This window comes from Haliaeetus leucocephalus, unplaced genomic scaffold (genome assembly GCF_000737465.1).
Source record: "Haliaeetus leucocephalus isolate CR32 unplaced genomic scaffold, Haliaeetus_leucocephalus-4.0 Scaffold1, whole genome shotgun sequence".
NCBI lineage: Eukaryota > Metazoa > Chordata > Aves > Accipitriformes > Accipitridae > Haliaeetus > Haliaeetus leucocephalus.
Window position 1 is genome coordinate 11,006,261 of NW_010972437.1, and position 22,073 is coordinate 11,028,333.

General features: G+C 37.5%; 2 protein-coding genes across 3 annotated transcripts in view; one reads left to right on the forward strand and one right to left on the reverse strand.

The window, feature by feature from the left end:
• The window catches only part of GPR155 (G protein-coupled receptor 155), a 30,650-nt gene extending 19,803 nt beyond the window's left edge, over positions 1-10,847 (forward strand). For both annotated transcript variants that reach the window (XM_010566461.1, XM_010566470.1), the window contains exons 10-16: positions 816-1,041; positions 1,697-1,798; positions 3,462-3,595; positions 5,088-5,183; positions 6,703-6,767; positions 7,497-7,634; positions 9,812-10,847. In XM_010566461.1, the coding sequence (XP_010564763.1) occupies positions 816-1,041; positions 1,697-1,798; positions 3,462-3,595; positions 5,088-5,183; positions 6,703-6,767; positions 7,497-7,634; positions 9,812-10,034 (984 nt within the window). In that variant the 3' untranslated portion in view covers positions 10,035-10,847. The remainder of the gene's footprint in view (positions 1-815; positions 1,042-1,696; positions 1,799-3,461; positions 3,596-5,087; positions 5,184-6,702; positions 6,768-7,496; positions 7,635-9,811) is intronic.
• Positions 931-22,041, reverse strand: SCRN3 (secernin 3). The gene is made up of 10 exons (XM_010566452.1): positions 21,872-22,041; positions 21,515-21,696; positions 20,536-20,735; positions 19,631-19,843; positions 16,892-17,054; positions 16,353-16,533; positions 10,845-15,558; positions 7,199-7,206; positions 1,959-1,966; positions 931-1,037 (listed from the first exon to the last, which is right to left on the reverse strand). Exons 1-7 carry the CDS (start codon positions 22,037-22,039, stop codon positions 15,403-15,405), a joined length of 1,263 nt encoding a protein of 420 aa, XP_010564754.1. The 5' UTR covers positions 22,040-22,041; the 3' UTR covers positions 931-1,037; positions 1,959-1,966; positions 7,199-7,206; positions 10,845-15,402.
• Between the last annotated feature and the right edge of the window lie 32 nt (positions 22,042-22,073).

Below are 22,073 nucleotides of genomic sequence, written 5' to 3' on the forward strand. Positions count from 1 at the left end.
ACTAATTTGTCTACTCACTTGATAATTATCTAAAACTATTACTATCCAATAGCTAATTAATGGCTTTCAGTCTGTAATAGATAGAATCTACATTAACTGTGTAGCAGTAACTGCTTGCACTGCGGGAGACTTCTCTGCACAATCATGGGTTGAAAGTCCCTGAGCATGAACTACCATTTTTACCAATTAATAGTTCCTCTTATCAGAGGATGTAAAATACACTGGCATCGGTATTTGTCATGTTTTCCTCCATCTTTCTTATGGATAAAGAGGCTATGAGTCTCTCAGGATTATTCATGTGGTGCTTTCACAAATATTGAATAGCCTCAGAGTGGACTCTGGGTATCAGTGGCAGATGATTAGAAGGAAAGGTTAATTAATAGCATGCTCCCCATTGGCAAAAGCATGGAAATTAGAGCTGTGCCAGAGGGTGACAAGAACACATTCCTCTTTGGAATTAAAAGGTACCTGAACAGAACTTAAACTGGAGCACTAATGATCCTGAGGGGAAAGATGATGATGAGGGGATGGTTTTGGATTGTGTGGGAAATAGGGGTCACCGCTTCACAAAAAAAACAAAAACAAAAACAAAACAAAAAAACCCCTGAGTTACTCAGGCAAGGAAAATTAGTTAAATCTCATGTACTGATTGCTCTTTCAGTGCTACAAGATGCAAGAGCAGTAAATATAGAAAACTGTCTTATTCAGATGCATTTGTTAGTTATTTAGGAAACTACAGAAGTTAGAAAGGCAGATATATACAACTATTTTCCTTTATTTTGTATTTAAGTGTATTTTCCTTGCTCTTTTAACAGATAATTACCACAGCAGTGATCCTGTTCATCAGTATACTGATGGCAGGTATCTCACTTATGTGCATGAACAGAAATAGGCAAGAGTCGAACTATGAGGTATTGAACCCATACTCACCACGTAGCCAAGTGGAGGAGGTTGAAGTGGAAGGGAGTGAGGGGAATCGAGTTTCAGCCACTGTGCCTCAGCCTTCTCCAGGATCTTCTGCACAGCCATCTGCAGAAAGAGGTAGAGAAAGTAGATTTGTAAAAGAATAAATGGCTCGGGATGCAATAAAATAACGTTCCAAATTTAATTCTGACCTGGGAAGGACAGTTGTTTACACCTTCAGGTGTTACACTAGGACAGAAGAAAATCTAGATATAACTGCTTTAGGATTTAGGTTTATGTTTCTAAGGAAAGTTTGATGGTTGTCACTGTAAGGGTAGGGGAAGTAGACAGGAAAAAAAGCATATGTATGTTTCTTATGTAAGTAGTGGTATCTTGATAAGGATGTGATAAATGCAGTCCACTAGGCGTCTTAGATTGTTTACCCACTAAACTGTCTCTCTAAGAATGAATTATATGCCAGAGCATTGCTACTCAATGTGTTTCTAATCCTCCTTGTTTGTATGTAGCCTTTTTGATCACTTACCATATGTTTTCCCTCTAGCTAAAAGTAGTTGTGTTGCTTCCATGGTGGTAGTGCTGTTAAATATTTCTATACATTAGTAGTGTAACCCATTCACCCTCTCAGCAAATTGGAAAAATTAAGTCTGCTCTCTCCTTTTGGGTTATTTTTGAGCATAGTAGTTAAAGCTGTATAGAATATATTGTTATACTTGGAAAATAAATTATGGTAGTGAAGGAAGCTAACTATCCTGTTACTGTATACTCTTAATAGGTTGCTGTTCTTGTCAAACAACAAATGGTGACTTGTCCTGTGCTAGAGAGAGCAAAGCAGTGACAAATGTTGTTGACAGCAAGGTTCCTGCAATTGAGACAGGTAAAGCAGTAGTGTCTCCTTGTTTTAATAGAACAAACTCTTCCACAACATTTATGTGTGTTGTTCTCACAAAGAAACTGTTTGGGCTGTTGTTCTCTCAACTCTACCTAGATAACTTATATTAAATTCAACCATTAGGCAATATGTTAGGTGTTTGTTCTCTTCTGCCTGATAGTTATTAGTAATCTTTCAGTGCTCAACATGGACAGTTGTTTTGGTCTGGGTTTTTTTACCACTAAGCTACTTTAACACATCCTTCTGAGCATTCAGACTTTTCCTCTCCATCATTGCCTTCTTTGGATGCTGAGAAGTACATAACCCTACTTTGCTTCAAGTTTTCAACTTAAACACGCTTTTTTACATTCTCATATTCACATCTTGTGTCTTCTAAAAAGGCCTTTGAAGGCTTTGTTGTAATCATGCACAGGTTTTGCATGAGAAACCTGAATAAGATCTAGAGGAGCAAGCACTTACTGCAGATTAGATCAAGTGTCCATGCTGCTGTACTATTCATGTCTAGGGGAAAGAGATAAAAAAAATTAACTAAGGGGGCCTTAGGAGTCACTGAAATAGGAAAAAATGGATCGGATCAAAGTGACTGTTCAGCACCTGATGGAAAACTGCATGCTCAGCCCATTTTCATCATACATCACTTTCAATAATCAAAGCTAGCTGCAGCGCAGCCTTTCTCTTTTTCTTATTTTCTTGGTTTTTTGCATCCTTAGCAAAGAAGTTCATAGCCTTATGCTTTGTTTGGATGCAACATAACTTTCAACAAATCTAAATATTTCACACTGAAACATACTTAGTTATGTCTCCTCTCACAAAATGCAGCTTTCCACTTATTGCCAAATATTTTATCTATTAAGTAATTCAGACAAGCATCATAAAAATGTCTTCCAATGATAGAGGAAGGCCAGTTTAATTTTCTTATCCTAAAAGATAAGGTAGAAAATACTTTAGAATTGAGTGGAAATTTTTTCGACCTACTGAGTGAACATGTCAAAACTATAAATCGGTAAAAGCAAATTGTAATGGATACACTTGTGTAACTTTGGCTGCAATAAAAACTAATCCTTCTACTGTCCCACTGAACTGCTATGACAGGTATCTGGTGCAAATTCTTAGGTATGTCCTTGCCAGGAAGATTTTCAGTGCCATCTAGAGGAAGGTACTCAGAATTCCTTAGAACTCTGTAGCTGGAAGACAAGCATCCATTCTCTGTGTGTTTGGCTCTTTTGATTAATAGAATTATGACAGTGTTCTGATATACCATGTTCGAAATACAATCACAAAACTGAAATAAATGGAGCTCAACAACGTTGAGATACAGAGTAAGAACATTAGAGCTGATGGTATATTTGAAATACTTATTCCAGAAACTAATTCTAAGTTTAAAAACTATTCTGAGAAGTGGCTTTTTTTTTCATTATATCTAAGTTTGCATTAAGTTCTGTTGCAAAAAGTTCCTTCATTTTAGGAGCACATGTAAACTACTGTTTCATTTGAGAATTGATGTCTGAACAGGTTATTGTCAAAGCTAATATTAAATTTTGTGTGTGTGACTTCAGTACAGATACTTACAAGGTAATTTAACTCAGCAAGTTTGCTCATGGAGTTCGTAAGTTAGAAGCCTAATGAAAAATTCTGGTTTGTTTTTCAGCTGATCAGTGTGTGAGTCATTGCAGTGCTCGAACCTGCGTATTGGCTCAGGAAGAACAGCTTCTACAGACTGGAGACAAACAGCTGGCCAGACATGTGCTGCTGTGCTTACTTCTTATTGTTGGCCTGTTTGCTGTAAATATTTTTTCTCCCCGTGTTGTTTAACTCATTGAGGTGGAATGATTCTTAGGAAAGCTATGTAGACAGTCCAGTAAAAATCTTCCAATTACTCATGTAACAATTCATTAAATAAATTAGAGGCTTTAATTTGGTCCCTTACTGGAAGAGGGATATCATAAAATTAATTTTTCTGTGCCACATCATAAATTAAAGGAAAGTTAAGACTGATGGTGTTAGTGAGCAAGCTGCACTGGAGAACCCTAAAGAGGGAAAAAATGGTATTATATCATTTGGTAATTAATTCATCACTACTGCCCATCTTCCCATTTTTCTCAAGAGCTAGTCTTCTTCCCTAGACAATAATCAATTAAAAATATAAAGTAAATTCTGAAGGAGACTGTACAAAAATTGTTCCATCTGATCGTGCTTTTATTTGAAACTTGGATTTCTGAGGTGCTTTAGTAATGACGAATAATGTAAGACTTTACTTGAAATGGGAAAATGCAATTTTGTTGCTTTTAGTGGGGGTTTGGAGGCAATGTAGCTAAGTTGGTGTTGCCAAGCATCATTACTGACTAGATCCTAGTTGTGAAGGTGGCTGCTCCTGTATTAGGGTTATAATTTGAATTTTTAACAAAGATGAGAAACAACTCTTTCTGTTTGAATGTAATTCTCAAAGCTGAACTTCTTGTGGATGACAATTAGGGTGCAAGTATTTTTATTTGAAATGGAAAATACTATGGCACAAACATGCAGTACTGCAAAGAAGGACAGTGTGGCACAACTATGTAGTGTAATGAGTGCTATTGTTGCTTTTCAGGTTCTGTTAGATTACAGAATGGAAGTTTTCCCTCTCTCAAATTTCCTGTATAATATGTTCCATGCTAATATATTTTTTTACATCTTCTGTATTTAAGAGGTATCCCAAACGTTAGCCTCTATTTTAATTGTATCTGAATGATTACATAGATACTATGAAATGAGACCAGTTACATTAAAGAATTAGCCTTTACACCCAAAGGGGTTAACTTTGGAGGTTTTTTCCTTGTCAGGCATCTAAAATAGCTGGAGTGGTATGTGCTTCAGCTTAACACAATCTTAACTATGCAGAAAATATGTAGAAAGCACTGGTCTCAGCTAAACAGGCCTGAAGACAAATACTGCAAACTTGTAAGGGCTAATATTGTCTGTATTAGGTTGAATACCCAAGTATGCTTAAGGCAAGTTCCTTGTGTAGAGGAACAGGACCTTTACACCGGTATGTTTTGCATTGTTTTGTTTAAAAACGAACAAGCCCTTCCCCCTCCCTCCTCCCAGCTATTAAGCCTAACTACAATGATGGTTTAAGGTGTTTATTCCCTCTGATTTGTCTTTATCTGAATGATTTGTTAAACAAAGACAGTGAAAATTGTGCAAGAATCTATTAGCATGTGAAGAGTAAGAAAGTGTTTTTGATTTTTAACAATCAAATTAATCTTGTGGGTTTTGTTGTTTTTTTTCTTAACAGAATCTTTCCAGTTGTTTGTGGTGGCTGTTCAACCAAGAGCCTGGAAGGCTATATGTGGAATTGCAGTTCTTCTGTGCTGTTTTTAATTTTGGTCAGGTACTTATCAATGTTTGTTCTGAAAATTACTTTGTTAGTGGGTGTTGCAGCAGATGCTGTTACAAGCACTGTAAGCTGAAGTCCTCAAACAATGCTGAAGTCACCAGCTCCTTATGTTGTTTTGCCTTTTTTTCCTCAAGCTTTTTCTTTTGCTTTGACAGCTTTCTTATCATAATGCACGTCTTTTATGTGCATGAACACTTTCAAAGGTACAAATGACAACTGAATGCCAAATGCCTATGGAAACAGAGTAGGATTTTAGCCTTATTTGTACCAGAAAGCTTTATCGGTGTCGCTTCTGTGGAGTTACACCAGTATAACTAAATAGGTGCAAGGTGGCTACGTGGATACTTCTGCTATAAGGCTTTAAGTTATTATCTCTTCAGTTTCAGTTACAGCACCATTGGCTGATAGCTGACAGTTAGATGTTTAATTGTTCCAGCTGCACATGGCCTATTTCAGTGCAAACTGGCACAAGGTAGCTTTGTTATTGTCGTGGTTTAACCCCAGCCAGCAACTAAGCACCACGCAGCCGCTCACTCACTCCCCCCCCATCCAGTGGGATGGGGGAGAAAATCAGGAAAAGAAGTAAAACTCCTGCGTTGAGATAAGAACGGTTTAATAGAACAGAAAAGAAGAAACTAATAATGATAACACTAATAAAATGACAACAGTGGTAATAAAAGGATTGGAATGTACAAATGATGCGCAGGGCAATTGCTCACCACCCGCCAACCGACACCCAGCCAGTTCCCGAGCGGCGAATCCCTGCCCCCCCCTTCCCAGTTCCTAAACTAGATGGGACGTCCCATGGTATGGAATACACTGTTGGCCAGTTTGGGTCAGGTGCCCTGGCTGGGCATGAGAAGCTGAAAAATCCTTGACTCTAGTCTAAACACTACTGAGCAACAACTGAAAACATCAGTGTTATCAACATTCTTCACATACTGAACTCAAAACAGAGCACTGTACCAGCTACTAGGAAGACAGTTAACTCTATCCCAGCTGAAGCCAGGACAGTTATCTATGAAGGTGAAAGCAAGGCAGTGTTAATACGCGTACTAATGTTTTACAGATCCATGGACAAGTGCACCTACAAGATGCACTACAGTATCAAGTAATGATAGTAGTTTTGATACAAAAGTGGCACAGAGAAATAATTTAACTAGAGAGAATTCTAGCATTCAAATTACAGTAAGTCAGTTCTTCAAAGACAGATTTAAATAACTAGCTATGTAAGCTTAGCCGATTATTCTTAAGTGTCAGGTGGCATGTCACAGCATTAGGTTTACTGAACTGTTTCTTGAAGAGTTTGTTTCATGGACTGTTATGTATTAATCTGTCTTTCTAAGGCCCAAATTAAAAATCAAAGCAGAAACAAAATGTATTTTGAATGGTATCTAGAGATGAGGGATACTTTTCACATGTGTTGTGACAATAAGTTTTTAACATTTTATTTCTGTTCTTTAGAAACAAAAGGTTTTGCTTAATGTTGCTTTTTCTATATTTTTTCCTCCAGGGTTTCATTTGCTTTGGTATTTTTGGCTTAGATAAGCATTTAATCATTCTACCATTCAAGCGAAGGTAAATAGAATCTGTACACTTACACCTACAAACTTAATAATTAATGATAATAATTTTTAAAAGGTATTGGCTGTTCAGTGCCATTGTATTCCATTTTCTATTTGTTTGGTCTTCCAAATTTCTTTTATCTCCCAGTTGTGGAGAGCTAACTGCAGTTCACTGTGCATGAGTTTTTACTGCTGTCCTAATGACTCCCAAAGACAAAAATCCCACAGGCTCCCTTATGACAAAATCTTTGGCAAATGATGGTGAAGTATGTGATTGGATCAGTGAGGTGAGGGATCTTCAGAAATAATTTCAGCTGATAATTAAAACTTAGATGTGAATGCTGAACCAGATTATATCATTACTGTGTTAAAGTCCTGTATTCATAACCTCATGCAAGTTCATTGTGTGGATGGACACTTTCACTGTGGACGTGTAAGTTGTACAAAGCCATCTTTAACTCAGAGTTAGCTGTCTGCAGTGTGATTCCAGCAGCTAAAGCTGGATCCCAACTACTCTCTGTCTTTCCTTCTGCCTGTGCCTAGAATAAAACCTCTCAGTGTTCAAAGGCCATACAAGTATATTAGGAAGATTGTAGATAAAGTATTGGGCACAAAACCAGTAAAAGAGTTGTGACAAGCTTCCTATGAGTTCCGTTCTATTATTTGCAGTTTCCTTAAAAATGCCTCTGGTTGATTTGCTGGTTTTAATTTATTTTCTTTCTTTCTTTTTTTTTTTAAAAAGACTTGAATTTTTCTGGGGAGGAAGAGAAGCACCAGGGCATACAGATCCCTCTGTACCTGAGGAAATCAGGATGACCTGTCAACAGTTTGTTCATTATCATAGAGATCACTGTGTCAAAAGTATTGTCAGAGGCAGAAGGTAAGGTTCCTCCCTGCACATATAACCTGTTACAAAGGTTATAACTCACCTTTTGGAAATAATGAAATGCGGTTTAATCTGTCTGTGGGCGATTCCTGTTGTGGCATATTTATTCAAACCTCAAGGAGAGGATTAAGAATTTAGCAGTAACAGAGAAATGTTTCTAGTCTCACACTGAAACATTGAAGTGCAGGTTATTACATTATCCCATCTAGGTTTTATATAAATTATAAAAAAGTTTCATATTGTTAAGGCGTTGCCCCAGTTTTTCTATTTAGCTGTTCAGGAGAGAAGATCTTTCTCAAAAAATGGAGATGATAATGCCTGTAATAGAGTGCATATGTCTATGAGTTTTGTCAAACTTGAGACCCTTCATTTGTTTTGTTTTGAGATTAAGAAGGTGTCAGTACTTATGTGATGGAATGTTTACTAATAGCTTTTACAGGAGGTGAAACTGTTGAAACTAATGTCAGTGTGTACTCAGAGGCCACTCAATATGTGAGATTATAGTGGTTTTGGGGGCCCTTACACCTTTTGAGTTCATACAATTTCTTTTGCTCATTCCTCTCATGAAGCCTAAACCTCAAATTATGAGATCAGCAAAGCTTTCAGAGGCAAATTATCATACCCAAATCAAGGATTATGTATTCAGGTATCTGTAGGTGGATGAGAAGAAAAATGTGGACAGAAGCAGCAGGAACAAGAAAAAGATTCTGCCTTTATTTAAATGTTTACTGTATGAAATGGAGACATGAAGAATTGTTCTAATAGGACACTTCTACTTTTCTTGTCACGTGAGCTTTTAAGCAGGACTAGGTTGGTGGGATGGGGTGGTCTTTTAGTGGTCAGGTAATCCGAAACCACATTCCAGAACTGTTTTTTACAGCATCATGATTTCATTCAGTCTCCTCAGAAGTCAGTAATGTTCCATAAGAAATAAAGTAATAAAGTTATCCATTTAGGAGAAATGAACTATGTCAGTTCAAGGACTTGCTTCTTTCATGCCAGACAGAAAAGATGTATCAGAAAATATTTTGAAATAGGACAGGCTTTACAGCTGTGTTTCCTGTGCCTCTACTGCTATGTGGTTTCTTGGGCTTTGGGCTGTTCATTTGGTTGGATTTTGTGGTTTTTATTAATCATATATCCACCTGAGAATACATCAAAATCTGACATTTGTTACTTCATTGTTTTAATATTAAGTTTATGTGGAACTGGTTTCATGTCTTATTTCTCCTTGTGAGTTAAAGTATTTATCTTCTCATTTTAAATATTCATCTAACTTGATCCTATCTTCTTTATTTTAAACATACTGTAACTGAGACCTTGTAATCATGTATTTTTTATTTATTTTAATTTTTGCTTCTCTGCTAATAGATGTTAACACTTGCTCTGTGTTACTGCTGCTTTTAACTTAAAAAAACTAGAGAAAGAAGTTTGGGGTTTGCTGTCTTGTGTAGCTGTTAATCATCTTCAGAAACCCTGCGCTTGGGTTCCATAGAGCAGATTTTAGATAACCAGAAACATTCATTGCTGCAGGTAAATTTCTGAATGGTATTTTTACTGCAACTAGGTAGATATTAGTGGCATTGCCTCGTAAATATGTAAAAGAAAGTTAGTTTAGTCTTGTTGTAAAGGTTTTGTTTATTCATAGTACTGCCTGTGTGGTAACTATTTAACCAGATATGCAAGTTAAATGGTTTTTGTTTCCAATGTATGTAAGCAGTTAGTGTCTGTTTAAAGCTGTAGAGAAACTATAAAATGGAATGAAAGTGCAGATTGAGCCCCTGTTGCTGCGGTCATGCTGCACTCAAATCAGATATTTTGTTGCAGAAATGGTCATGCTAATGAGTACCTGGGAAGTAAGTATCCAAGAAATAGAATTACATTGTGTGCGTTTTTAGGCAAAGTGCTACTTATGTTCACTGAAGTTTATTTACACAAGCCTAAAATAACTTTGTGCTTTCATTTTGCTTCTCATTGAAGTATCTGTAGGAAAAGGTAGTGAACATTGGCATGTCCCTAATATAAAAAACTTGCAAATTCTTTTCTAACATGCTCTTAACTATCATGATGTCTTTCCTTGTTTCCTGCTATTTTTCCTTGCCTTTCCCCATCGTGCAGTGGTGATACCAGATTTACAGAACATGTGGGTGAATCATTCCTTTGACATACAGGTGTGGTGCAAAGATCTCCACTGGCATCTTCTTTGGCTGTGACCTGGTGAACTGGCTCATGCAAGTTGGCCTTGCCTCTGACCGTGGTGAAGCTGTGATGTATGGAGACAGACTGATGAAAGGAGGCGTCGTCCAGCATATTACGAATGAATTTGAATTTCGGGATGAATATTTGTATTACCGCTTTATTCCTAAGAGATCAGTTGCAGTTGAGAGCCGTTGACTTTAGCGTGTAGGCAGAGGACAGGCAGTTAGGGGTGAGTGTGACCTCCTCCTCTGCCTTCACCACTGAAATTGGAAGTATTTCTTTCTCAGGGCTCTCAGAGAATAGTGTTGTTCTCTCTTTTTAAGAGATGTGGTTCTACTTGTGTCTATTCTGAAGGAAATGGTAGCAAGTGATATTTAATGAGCGTTCCAAACAGAATGCAACTAGAACAAAAGGAGATGCGCTGGATTTAGAGCATTTTTTCCATTTTGAGCAAAACAAATAGTAAAAGGATATGTGTCACTGTTGTATTATAGAGGCATTATACCTGCAGCTTTAGTGACTGGTGCCACAATGAAAAAAACCATGACTGAGAGGTATTTTTCACGTTGCTGTATGTCTTCCATATTTTAGTGTGATGAACTATTGATTCCTGTTTACGATCAGGCTTTCCCCTGACCTCGTAGAAGTAGGATTTCTTCTATGATACCCCAGTTTTTACTACTCTACTGTTGTCTAACACCAGGAACTTTTTCTAGCTGTTTACTCCTCAGATCAAGTGGTTTGTTTCTCCCTTAAAGAAAAAAATCTCCATTTGTAGAAGTAGAATTGTTGTGAAGATGATTCCAATGTCAGAGGATTAAAGCTGAGGAAATATTGAGTGAAATAAATAATGGTTTTGTACAAATTTACCAAATATTAAAAACATAAAAATACCCACTGTTCCCCCAGATTAGGAAATTATATAGTGGAATTTCATATAAACAGTTGGTTTTGAAGTTTTGCCTTATGGTGGTAGTAACAGCTTTGGCAGGAGTAGATTTTTACCTTCTGAAATTAGCCTTTCCAGTTTAATTCAGAAGTACCAGATTCAAATGAAGATGTTATGGAAGCCTTGGATACCTGTGCAAGTCAAGATGAAAAATTTTATCAAATCATAAAACCTTTTAAATGAAATACAATGACTTTTAAATCTATTATGTAAAGAATCCTAACTGAACATCCAAGTTAGGGTTTAGGGTAGCTAAAGATACTAAAATTTTAGTATTGGTTGCCTAACACAGGTTTCTAATAAGCCTCAGGTATCCTCCTACAATGTTTAAATAGTTACTCTAGTGTCATTCAGATTCCTGTGCAATGAAGGCAGAATCTGAGAATCTGTATGTCTTCTGCAGTATTTTGAAAAGGTTAAAGACAAACTGTAGTATCTGATAGCCATTATGCTGCCCTTTTAAAACTGCAAGAACAGCATTTATATGTCTATATAAAAATTTTATATAGTGGGGGAAAGGAACCTAGGTATTAAAAAAAAAATTATTTGCTCAAGCATATGAATAACTCTCCTCGTCCTTTTTTTAAAAAGTCTTTCCCTTTTTTCTTTTTTTTTAGTACACAGATTTTTATTATAGCTACTTATACATCTACATTGTATTAAGAATGAAAAGTGATTTTAGCAGCATAAATTATTGTTCAAGAAACAGTTGTTTTATGGTAGCTATAACTCCATGCAAGACTTATATTGGAAAAATACTTCCTTTTACTGTCAGTCTTATTGCACTTCTGCAGTGTTCATAGAAACGTAACTGCATCCTACTGCATATGTATGCTATACAAACTGACATATTTTAATGTTTTCCAGCAACAAAATAATTGACATTTGTATCAGGCTGTGGCCACAAAGGAAAATAATAGCATATTTCCATTACAGCTGCTGAAGATGGCTACATCAAATGTTTTGGAATAATTAGATATATGTGACTTAAGAGCAGAAGCCATGAGTATGTCTGGCTTCTAAATACTGTAACTTGTCAATAAATCTGGTACTTGATTTCAGAGTTCTGAGCTTTGATGTGATGTGAGGTGTCAGAATGTTATGTGTGCATGTCAAGATTTAAGACAAATGTGTTTTTCTGAGAGATTTGTTAAAGTGGCTCTTGGGTTTCAAATTGGGTATGTCTTAAATCCACCCTTGATGCTTTTTAAGTAGGCAGAGGACTTGTTAATGGGGGTTCACATAAAGATACCAGTTTTCATCTAACAGCCTAAACAGATCTTTAGGAATATTTCACATTATCATCTACTTAGCAAATACAATTTAAAAAAAAAAAAAATTCTTCAAATGTTCAAGAAGTTGATCTTAGGTCAGTTTTATGGTCCTATGTGAGGTCATTGTTCTTGCACTCTTGTCTTTCTCATTTTCATCATCAAGCCCTGCCCTTGCCTCCCATTTTTATAATGGCTCTGCTATTCCCTAGATTTGAATACAACATATCTGGTTTAAGTAAGAAATTGCTCAAAATTTATGCTTAGAGAAGGCTCCCTGTTACAGATCTAATGAAGAGAACGCCTTTAATTAACAACTGACACCAAATTCTGTTAGATTAACTGTTACAACATTGTGACTGCTGATATCATACCCATTAGTCCGATGAAAGTTTATGATGGTTAATAAATAGACTAAAGAAACCAGGAATGAAATACAGGATATGATAATCTAAATCACTGGGTACTTCTGGAAGCTAAGAATAGATTTTTAATAGCTTTAGAAAGCTGAGTAACTCTTTTATCTGATAAATACTTGCTTCTACCGGGGAGCACCGGCAAGTTTTAAAATAGTTGACAATTTGATGTCTGTCAATAGTTGATCTACTGATGTGAGAATTTTTGGTGGTTAGAAATAGCTTTGCTTTAAAGACGTGGTCAGTGATGCAATAAGTTCTTCTATTTTGAAGGTGGATTATTTTGGGATAAGTCTCAGTTAACTTGGAAGTTATACTTCTGTGAAAACACCCCCTGAACAAGTAAGTTGAGACTCCAGTGGAATACTGGATCTTTTTTCTAGCTCTAATCTCAAAATAATTGTGATAATGGACAGGAGTGGATATAAAACTTTTCGTTTTCTAGGTAGCAATTTTAGTACAGTTGCTTTGTTTTTTTTTTAATAATGATCCTTCATAAATCTCTAGACCTTTTAAAATAAGCTGTAAGAGGTATTCCTAGATGAAATACATGCAAAGATTGCCCTCTAGAGGACATTCTGATTTTTTTTTTTTTTTTTTAATGTAGGGTTGTGGGAGGGAGGGTTACTTATTCCTCCTGATCTCATCTTCATTTTCTGTTTTTACGCTGCATGTATACTGGGAGGATAAAATCCCAGGAAAAAAAAGGTACCAAAATATCCTGCGTGTTTGGACATCACTTGATCTATCTCCACACATCACATTGTTTTACTTTGTATCCTGTAGACGAGTAAATAAAAAACAGCACAGAAGCTAGAGGAACGATTGGACTGTATCTGCCTATATTACAACCAGACCAAGATGCTTAACAGGGTTAATTGCCACACCATGATTAAGTGGACAAGAAGTTCACTTAAAGGCCTGCTCTACCACCTACACTACTTTCATTCCTGTGTAACTTCCCTATAATTGCATTGTAGCATAAAATTGTTTCTCTTGTTTTGCTATGCTACCTGTAAACTTGACTAATACCTTGGTTTCCAGCACAGTTTTACCTGGCATTTATTGATGCTTTGAAGTTATCAAAGAGCTAGTGTGGAACAGCTCATGATCAAAAATAGGACAAAGATACACACAATTGTCAGATATAGACATCCATGAGGAAAACGGGTAAATACAGAAAAATTTTTATTAAATATACCTCCCAGTTCACAAATATCCACTGTACTATTGAATTTCTAAGAAATTTTGTGGCAACACAGCCACAAAAGGTTCACAGTCAACTTGAGCTTACTTTCAGTCTTACCTGCTACTCAATCTTACTTGCTACTGCCACTTGGTACATACAGGATCACTAGAACCAGAAAGCTCAAGAACCTTTTCTGACCCATTAGTTTCTTGCTGTGGATCTGTATGCCAAGTTAACTTCTACTTTCATTGTAGGATCAGGAAGAACAAATTCTGCAAAGCTCTCAATTTTCTTACTCATTCTGCTTTTGTTTGTCTATACTTACTTTTTTTACCAGTGGGGTGATTGATAGAACAGTTTACAAAATGAGAAAACTGCATGTGTGTAGCCCCATCTTTAGCATTTGAGATGACTCTAGAAACTGACTATAGAAAAATCATCAAAGAATGGTCTTTCTGTTGTCTGCTGTGTCTTTCTGTGGGGATGCTGTGTCATGTCACATACTGCTACTGCAGCTCTAATGCTCCATTTCATGTTAGATGTTCTCTTCTGAAGGTTTACAGAAGTGCGGGTTTTGTTTGGGGGTTTTTTTTTTCCTTCCAGTCATACTTTTTATCCTGCTTGATCATGTAGTAAAGCCAGAATCATCTTTCTGTTTGCTCAGTTTGTCCCTTGCCACAGATAATAAAAGTAGCGTCACATATTGATCATTACTTTTGAAGAGGATCAGGGAAGAAAAGCTCCTGACAGGGCAAAAAGCTTGATTAAATTTACTCCATAGTCTAGTAATTTTGGCAAGACAAGTCGTGGTTAAAAGGCTTTATATGAAATGAAAAGAAAATGTAAATGTCCTTTCAAATGTCCAGCTGAGTATATATATATACTTGTGTACCCCAACCTCTTCCTTTCTAGTTGCCCGATTTTAAAAAAGTAACAATTTGAGAAACATTAAAAAACTCCCACATGATGTTATAAAGTGTATTGCAGAATTAATTTGACAGTAATCATATTGCATGTAAATAAGTTTATTTTTTGGTATCAGGGTGGGGAGAATAGACAGGGAAGTGAAAATTGTGTGGTAACTTGCAGGATGCTTGCATTGTTGAATTCCATGTAATCGGACTTAACAACAAATCATGGTAAAATTGTAACTGATTTAGTTTTAATATACCTTGAACTCTTAGCTTCATTTTACATTGAAGGAGTAGAAGGTTCATATATGAAATGTACCTTAGAATGGTTTTCTCAAACAGCTGAATATCAATCCTACTTGACTTGCATATCACTTTCCTTTTTATTCAAGTGCAAGTAATAGGTTCTACATTTCAGAAAGTAAGTCCTTCAGCACGGCCATTTCAATTCTGGGAATGTGAAATTCTGCTACAATTATCTTGACTATGAAAGCTACATGTGTGTACGCTAGAACTGAGTTCTCCAAATCTGAGTTAGTGTTCTTCATCCAGAGATGGGGTTGTTTTTAGTCAAGCAATTACATTCTAATTGCATCTGTTGACGAAATCTATCTCTGCTAACAGCTTTATGCCACATACAGATGAAGCCACTGCCTAGCTTTTAAGAGCCTTTTCAGCATTGCTTCATACAACTGAAAGCTGTTTGGCCTAAATATGAATCTGCGTCCATACTAACCAGTATATTGAAAATAAGATGTAATCTATATAGCTACTTCATTAGAAAAGTTAATCATAAAACTGAATTTTACCACATTCAAATGGTAGTTTTAGCTATATATTTTAAGTTCTTCTTCTACACACTGTGAAAAAAGGTTAACCACTTGGTTAATGTCAAAACATGCGTTTTGCAGGATTGATTCCATTTCACTTATCTTCTGTTTCTCCAACTCCTGTATCTCTTTCAGCATTTCTTTACCTTGGGCCTGCAAAAAGAAATGTCTGTATTTCACTAAAAAGTATACAGAGTATGCAGTGTTCACCCTAACAAAGTTCTGTTCTACTGTCTGTACTTTAATCTCTTAATAGTTTCTAGGGTACAATTTGTGTTGGCAGAAGTTAGCACCGTGACAGGTTTTCTTAGGTATCTTTCCCAATATCTAGCACTCACTTCATCTCCCTGCATCCTTGTCTGATGGATTGAGAATAAACAAAGCTGTTTTAGGTATTTATGCTACCAAAACTTCAGTGGGCATATGTCTTATTTTTTAGAACATGTATCTGTAAACAGGAGAGACACTGCTGTTAAAAGTAAGCAATTACCTCCCTGCTTCACCTTTGTGTCCAGCTATCTTTGTGACCTTGTTTCCTTTCCTGTCTGTACCAAGCCATGATAAAAGGCATGCCCTCCTTACTATCTGAGACCAGGGTCCTAAAGAGTTTTAAGTACTCTTATCAGGAGTTGTATATTTGCCTGTGGCTGCTCAAGCATTTCCCCATGATCTGACTGGTGCAGGAGTATGTGTGGCCTGCTGCTTTGCAAGATGAGCGGTACAGATACTTGTCTGGGGCTAGGCCTGGGAGTACAGCAAAGTGCTAGTTGCATTTTTTAGTGTTTGAAACATATGCCTGCCAGATGCCAAGACAATGAGCTTCTGGTGCACTACAATGTTCTTTGCAATCCATCAAAGGGCATTAAATGGTATCACATTAACAAAATGTGAGCAAGGAGCTTATATAAACCACCTGCTTGCACTGAAATCTAATTTAATCAACGTACCTCGATAGTTTCCATAACTACAGCAGCACTTTCATGTTTTTTATAGAGCTCATGTCTTCGATCTGGCTTATTCTGAAAACGTGGTTGCTTCTTAACTGGATCATCATGACCAAATGTAGGGGAGCTAGTTTTTAATAACTGAGTAATATTGGGCACAAAAATGAAAGGCTTGAATACAGACCTAGAAAGAGAAAATAGAACAGAGATCCTTTACTGATACAGTTTTGTTAAAATTGTTGAGTCAGCAGATTGATGTATTTTTTTCCCATTCTTCTAATTTCTTCATTTAAGAAGGAAGTCTTAAAAAACAAAAAAATCTCCTAACTGATGTTTAAGTCAGTGTCATAGCAGTGTTTCACTAAGTAGGTTGGTAGATAGCATTAAAATGTACATAATATACATTATGTTCCTCCTACTTTTTGATTGTGCTTTTTCAGGGGAAAAAAGAAAAGCAAAAAGGAATATAATTAGACAAATTGCAACACTTTTTCATTTAGATACTTGCAACTCTTTATCCTAATTACTTGCTGCTACATCACCTCGCAGGATCTGGAGTTCCAGTAAAGTAGTGAATACATGGCAGATTAGGCTGCTGAGGCAATACGGACACCATGCTTCCAGTTGTCATAAATCCACCTTCCATATTAATGCCACTCTCTTTGTCACGAAGAATTTGCATCATTATTTCAGAAGTGATAGATCCTATTTAAGATACAGTACAATTATTTACACACAGTACTACTTACAATACCAACTAAATGGCATGTTCTCTACAACTGGCTTTTTCCTTTAATAGGCAATGCCAATTTTAGTTTGTCTGTGTTGGCAGAAAAAAAAAAATCATCCTAACAGCATACCTTAATATGTAACACACTTAAAAATATTATTGTTTTCCCCAAAGTATTTATTTCAAAGAGTAGGTGATAATGAGCTATAACATTTATGACTTAGAAGAGGGGGAGGATAACAACACACGATGTTTCCCAGAAAGGTAGAATACATATGGCTAGCACAAGGTCATTCGCACAGTAACTTTTCAGAAGAAAATTAGTAGCTTGGATTAAAGGTTGAAAACTGTGTGGAAATTAAGATAAATCACTATAATAGTAATTGGTATTTGTACACAGTTAATACCACTATGTTGCTTTGGAAATACAAAAATAATAACAACTGTACATGGATTTTGTGTGTAACTTTGAAAATTAAACAGCAAGACTGTCACTTTTGGGTTTTTTAATCATCTGACCTTCCAAAGCGCTTAGGCTTCAAGTTGACAATTGAAAGGACGCACTGGAGTAACAACATCTTCTATACTCAGAATCAACAGAAACTACAACAGTACATCCATTTGTAAAGAAGTCTTAATCGACTACCTATGATGTGAGGTATAGTGCCAAATGTCTCTATGAAAATAATTCTTTCTTCTCAATTAGGTGAAACAAACCCTTTCCACATATGTCTCTGCATCTAGTGTTCAAATTATATAGCTGTTCATGTGTAGCTGTACACTGAAGTTTAAATACTGGCATGGTATCACCAATCAATCCAATATTCTAACAGGCAGCACTTGCAGTAGTTTTCAGATTTAGTATACCAGTTGAGCGTATGCTTATGGAAGAAAAACATGAGTTCATTCACTTTTTTTTTTTTTTTTTTTACTTGAAGGTATCATCTACCATTTAATCTTTTAGTGTTTCTCTCAATGAAGTTCTAGCTGCATAAAGATCCTTTTTGTAAACTGCCTTGCTGTTTTCTCTTAAAATAATTACTCTGCTGCTAAGTCAGATGTCTCCAATATTTTTTTTTTTTTAATACACGATTCAAATTGCCTGTAGACAGGCACACAGCACTACATTTCAGCAAGGAAACACTCTTAAGTATTCCCACAGTTGCCTGGGAAAGTCAGAGAATTCAAGAAATCAGCAAGCTATGCGTATCAAAGAAATTAAAAGAAGCAACGGTCAGTTTGTCAACTGCAAGTTGGCAACTTGTCTAGCTAGAAAGAAGGTATTGTGTATTTTCCACTAGACTTTTTTTATTATTTTGTATTCCTGAAATACATTCCCTAATTTCTGGAATATAAATAATGTATAACTAAAAATGGTCTTCACATGGTAGGCAGCCTGGAAAAAAACTGTAATGTCACTGAGTGAAAAAGCTGGGAAGGGTAGATTAAGAAACCAGTGATTTTACTGATGCTGTAAACCAAACAGCTTTTAGTTAGGGCACTATTTAAAATAAATCTAAACAAACTGAAACCATATGAGGCTGATAACCTGAACACCTAGTGTGATTTTTAAAATGGCTCAGGTAAATGCCTGAAAATGAGGATTTAGGATGAAAACACTGATAGAATCTCAGCATTATTATAATACAAGTAAATACACATATTATGAAAATGCTTTCAGTATTCAGAACCTGCAATTCCCAAAATGAATGCAGGGTTTACAATGATCACTAGAGCAGGATAGCAAAAGGTAATTCATTCTGACACATTAAATGCTAAACCTGGTCTGGCAGAGCTCAGCCAAATAAATAAAAAAACACAGGGGTGCAAAGTAATTTTGGTTGAGATTAATTACTTCAAATGAGCAAGTGAATACAGATGCAGCAAAAACCTGCCAGGTGGATGCAGTTAGAAGAGAAGTTATAGCTTATTTCTGTAGAGGTCTGAAAAATAAGTCAACAAGTTAGTGATTAGGAGTACCTGCTTAGAGTACAGAAAATTATTTTGTTCTGCTCTCAGTGTGTTTTATTAGACTACACAATGTTACAGCAGCAGTTGTAGTGAAACTACAAAGATTTAAAAATCAATGTCAAAAAATAAATGCAAGATATCTGAATGCTGTGCTGTTGTCTCAGGCCTATATGAATGGTACTAGACTGAAGTTGCTCATAAGGTTCTGTTTGTGGCTGCAAACCACTGTGAGTTTGTTTTAGCCTCTTTTTTTTTCTTAGAGGTACAGTAATAATATTTAGCCTATCAAAATGTTTCAGAGCAGGTCTTACAGAGTATTTAGCAGTATGGTCATAACGTGACCTCTCGGTGTTGTTACTGTGTGTGAGCCTTGTTTTAATTTTTCCTCATCAACAAATTGGCAAAAATTAATAGAAGACTTCAAGTTCAGCATTTCTCCTTTAGGCAAAAAGTTATTCTAGTAAGTTCTGGTTCACCAAATCATGTGAATGATTGCCCGCATCAGATGTCTGATAACATATGATTTAAATTAATGTAGCTCACTAAATGCTTTGCATATCTTAAAAAAAAAAAATTATACCTTTGTGTTTGTTCAGAAGTTTATAGCCTTCACAATATCGGCCTCTGGATGTCGTCATTCTGGCAGTATTTACATAAGAATATGTGGCAGCAAAATCAAATTCCTTTTCCCCGTCCCACCAGCCCTTGCTTTTGGCATATTCCTTCAATTCTGGGTGTTCTCTGTCAATCTTGGTTGTGATAGAGAGCTGGTTGGAAATATTCCGTACGCCTCCTGTGTGTAAGGTGAGGAAGGAGTCATTTTAATACATCGAATGCTTTCTCTTGGTCTTTTGTTTACAATTAGCTTACTAAAGCAAATTATGCACTGAAGAGTTTCCTACAAGATCTGAGAGTTCTGTGGTTTATTTTTGGCCCTCTCTCCCTGGCTATATGTATCCTTCTGATTGAAATTCCACTGCCACTCAGTTCTGACTCATTTACTTCTATTGCCAACATCATATTTCAGGTTTTGTCCTGATTATTCCCATCTTTACATTCTTCCTCTTAGACCTCCAAAGACATAGCTTGTCCCTCTAAGTCCACTGGAAGGATCAGCCACTTCAGGCCCCAATGCACCAATCCCATCAGTGTTACCCTGTCACCAAATGAAGTTGTCATCAACTGCCACCATCCTTAAGACCATATGTACTGCTGTCATTCTCATGCTGACCTTCTTGCTGTCCTCTCTTTTCCAAGTGCAGAAGTGGTCATCTCCGACTCTGAAAAGGTCCCCCTGTGACTCAGCTCCTCTGAAACTGCTAGCCACTCCACACTGATGCCTGAGGAAGCAATTCCTGTTGTTCACAGGCACGTGTGCATAGCTGGAGGCTAGTTTGATGCCTCAATGAAATGGTAAATGAAAAGTGGAAAACTGCTAATTGTCACTGCATTTGAAATGTTTAAAACAAAGAGCATCATCCATACCTTCTACTTTTTCTGCTGCCCAGTATTTTCCTGATGTCTCCAGCACCCATGCTTCCTTTCTGTCGGCTATCAGAAAACTGTTATGGTATGTAAATACCATGTGGCTCTCCATACAGTTTCCTCCCTGTCCGTATTTTTCTAGCAAATCAACTATGACAGCAAGAGCCTTTTCAGCTGTGTCCGCTCTCTCCAGTCCAAGCCTAAAACAAAAGGAAGATATCGTTGGAACTACAAACTTTACATACAACTGTTCAGCCCAAGTATTCAAACTGACTTGGAATGCTATTTCTCTATGTACCTGATGCTTGTATGATCTGGTAAGAGAAAGGAGCAAGTCACTTGAAGGGCTCGTTTGAAGTGGGTCCTCTATGTCCTTGGCATGGGCAAAAACAACCCAATGGAAATACAGAAAGGCAGAGAGGGGGCTCCTAGGAACTGCCTGCAGGTCCCGTGTGGGTATTGGACTGGGGAAAACAGTACCAAGAAGAACTGACTGACTGCTGTAGGTTAGCAAGGGCTACACTAGCACCCAGCAAGGCAGGCACAGGAAGCTGTCATTATTTACATGGAGATGCGTGGCTAAGACTCAAACTTAAAAATACGTCCATGAAAGATGGGGGAAATAGGAAATCAGTACAGGCCCTAGAAGAAGGCCCGACCACTAGTTCCTGAAGTCCAGCTGTGCTCTTGTTAAGAGTCTTGGTTCAGTTTAGTATAAACTTTGTGGAGAGAAAAACGTTTGATGATTTCCTTGACAGATTCTGTTCTAGCACCTGATACCTTTCACGGGCTTCCAGCTCCTGGCAGAGACCTAATGCCTGTGCCAAGGAATACTTATTTTTAACCACAGCTAGAACAGCAGAAGAGACTGACGTGTCTTCTGAAAGTGAAAGCACCTCTTTCCACACATAACTCAAAATAAATGTTTCAAAACCAAATTCCGAATTCAGTACCGTTTACCAAAACAGCCTGTGCAAACCTTACGAGGTCCATGCCGAGGAGAGCTTCATCGTCGCAGATCTCCTCTCTGCCCCACACCGCTTCGTTCCCGATGCACACGCCGTGTTCGTTGGCCCCCATCTCTGCCCCCCAGAGCCAGGAGGGACGGCTCAGGACCACGGCGTGGGTCTTTTCCACTTGATCAATCTTGATGTAGGTGCACTGCAAGAAGTCGGAGCACACAACAAATTACCTTTCACGCCATCGCTTTGGCGAGCGTCTCCCCCTGATTAATCGGCCACGAGCTAAAAATACACAGAAAGGGGGATGAAAGGTTGGGTTTTTTGGTGTTTTTTTTGCCGTCTCCCGCCGGACTCGTCGTGCCCCGCGGCCTCACCTCCAGCGCGGCGCCGGGCGGGTGCGCGGCGGCCGGGAAGTAGACGACCTCCTGCACCTCGTCCGCCGGCCGGTCCGAGTTCTTCCCGAAGACGACGCGACCCCCCGCCGCGGCGGGCGGCAGCGCCACGAAGGTGTCGCAGGAGCGTGGCGGCGGCCGGGGGAACATGCTGGCGGCGCCGGCGGGCGGCGGACGCTCCCCG

Excerpts from the sequence above, each read along its gene's own strand:
- SCRN3 (XM_010566452.1), bottom strand. The coding sequence starts at position 22,039 with ATGTTCCCCCGGCCGCCGCCACGCTCCTGCGACACCTTCGTGGCGCTG. Across the intron at positions 21,697-21,871 it reads CGCCCGGCGCCGCGCTGGAG|TGCACCTACATCAAGATTGA; the intron begins GTGAGGCCGCGG and ends GACTTCTTGCAG. Across the intron at positions 17,055-19,630 it reads ACTTCTGAACAAACACAAAG|GATCTATCACTTCTGAAATA; the intron begins GTATAATTTTTT and ends TATCTTAAATAG.